The 2,538-nt window shown below is 37.2% G+C and overlaps 1 protein-coding gene across 1 annotated transcript in view; it reads left to right on the plus strand.

Annotated features, from left to right (window-relative positions):
- Positions 1-2,538, plus strand: part of LOC108967342 (glycoprotein-N-acetylgalactosamine 3-beta-galactosyltransferase 1-like) — a 9,862-nt gene extending 7,324 nt beyond the window's left edge. Inside the window, exons 3-5 of the mRNA XM_018930680.1 lie at positions 173-266; positions 1,907-2,206; positions 2,271-2,538. Coding sequence (XP_018786225.1) covers positions 173-266; positions 1,907-2,206; positions 2,271-2,489 — 613 coding nt within the window. The 3' untranslated portion in view covers positions 2,490-2,538. The remainder of the gene's footprint in view (positions 1-172; positions 267-1,906; positions 2,207-2,270) is intronic.

Consider the following 2,538-nt stretch of genomic DNA (forward strand, 5'->3'; position numbering starts at 1 on the left):
ATGTTATACGTACCTATGTACGTATAACTCTATTAGGCCACTTCTTTTGCTGTTTTTGTAATATTACTAAAAGCTTTTTAGAGTAACAGCAACGTTTTATTATAACTTAACTTACAGAAAAAACCCTTAACTTATCAGTTTTTTAAGACTTTATAATTTTTTTTTATAACAGTTACATAATCATGGAAAACTTACGTTATTCCCTCTACGCTTATGACCCCGAGATGCCAGTTTTCTTTGGTTACGAGTTGCTGCAACTAAATGTGGTAAGTTTTTAAGCGCATAAATGTTAAAATATCATACTTAATTTTGAAAGGCTGAAAATATTTGTATATACACATAAATACATTTGGCATGTATTCGCATAAATTATCTTTATGCGACATAAAGTCATCAAAACGTCATTAAATTGGCTCGATTAACGGCGTGGAAAAAAGCTTGTCTGCTAATATTTTGCATGCAAATTTATGTAAGTCGCCACTACAAACATATAAACTATTTATTTAGACATACATATATATTTTAACGTATGTCTGCTATGTTTTTTAGATAAGCGTCAATAATTTGATGTTCCAATATATTATTCATTCATGGTTTGAAAAATAGCGATTTATTTCGGTTTGGTTTTTGTATCATTAAGAGACAAAGTTGCTTTGAAGTGTTTTTTGTGTATATCTTTGTATACATCAGGTAGTATTTTAAAAGAAAGTTTGCCCAAACCTTAACAGTGAGGAACTTTTTACTTGTTTATAAGATTTAATTGAAACATTCGGTTGTACCGAAGATATAATACTTTTCACAAATACAAAACTTTCTTTATAAGAACTTGATTCCGATTGTTCAGTTTGTATGGCAGCTACATATATACTATAGTTTTGCGATCTGAACATTTTCTTCAGAGACTGCTTTATGTTATGACTCTTGTTAAATTTCGTGAAGAAAACTCGTCAAATGGATGAGTCCAAGCAAGGACTTGATAGTGGTCTGGTATATAGGTTCCGACACATGAGCAGCTGGTCAGTTGTCTYCGAGCACCTGGAGTGTCAGGACAAACATTTTCGCGCGACGTGTTTCTGTCATGATGCKTTGCCAAGAACAGTCATGGATTTTTCGACTGGCATACGTCGGCGTCTCTTTACATTGTCTTTTTTGATATCAAAGCTATAGTCTATCATGAATTCGTTTCACCTGAACAAACCGTCAACGCAAAGYTTTACGTGGAAGTACTTAAGAGCCTCAAACGAAGAGTCAATCGGACCGACAAGACATCTCAGTCGATTAGAAGTTGCACCACGACAACGCCCCGGCTCGCTCCGTCTTTCTTGTGCACATCTACCTAACCAAGGCCGGCATCAAGGTACGCTTCCGCAGCCGCCCAACAGCCCAGATGAGGCTMCCGGGCTTTTTTGGCTTCCTTGCCTGAAAGGCCGATGAAAGAAAAGCATTTTGAGACGAYAAAGGGGATCCAAGCAGCATGAAGCTCGGCTCTCAAGGTTATTYCAGAGAATGCCTTCCGTGACGCCTTCATGCTTGGAAATCGCGCTGACAGCGCTGCATCGACGCAGAAGAATCGTATTTTAAAAGTTTTTGTAGAAATTTTGTTTTTAAAAGAGACTCAGTCCTGTTACTTTACGGACAAACCCTGTATCTATGGTTTAGTTGCTATTTACCAATAAATTTTCTTCTTTCTTAGTTATGTTATAACACTATAACTGTGATATTTATTGACCATCTTGCACCTACGATTTGCTACGAATGTACTCGAATCCTTTATGGTATGTTTCCCCAATAAATCGATTATAAAAATCTTTACAAAGATTTTGAAAAAGCATTTTTATACAGTYAGTCCACAAACACAATGAAATCTTATACAATAAAAAATGTCAAGACTTGCCATTCTTTACAGACCTACATGTCCGGTGGCGCTGGCTATGTTCTCAGCAAGGAAGCGTTCTCCCGCGTTGTTACAACGGGTTTTAATAATGAAACGCTCTGCCCACCAACTAAATAYGCGCTGCCCGAGGATTACTGTATGAGCATTTGTTTGCAAAATGTGGGCGCTTTGCCTGTGGATGGACGCTTCATTCGGTCTAGCGAAAACAAACAAACATTTTTCCCACTGCAACTGWCTGATTTTATGGATAGCAATGAAACCTTGTCCAGTGGAGACTGGATAGARCGCTTGACGCCATATACAGTTGATTGGGTAAATGTTTCTCAGCTTTTAGACTTCATCCCACTATTTATTACTTCTTCTTTTTAATTTTCAGGGCCTCAACTGCTGTTCTAATTATTCCATTTCGTTTCACTACACAGATCCAGCTATAATGTATCTATATGAGTTTTTTATTTACMATCTGCGCGCATTCGGGCTTCCGCAACCCCGCGTCATATTGCCCGATAAAATTGATTACGCAGAACTGTTAGACCGATTTTCTAATTATCGAAATTCAACGGACTTGCCCGTTAAGTGGGTGAAGGTCTCGTAAGAGGAATGCGTCTATATATGTATATATTGTATATATTTATTTTAAGTGT

This window comes from Bactrocera latifrons, unplaced genomic scaffold, assembly GCF_001853355.1.
Source record: "Bactrocera latifrons isolate USDA-ARS-PBARC rearing strain unplaced genomic scaffold, ASM185335v1 scaffold_183, whole genome shotgun sequence".
NCBI lineage: Eukaryota > Metazoa > Arthropoda > Insecta > Diptera > Tephritidae > Bactrocera > Bactrocera latifrons.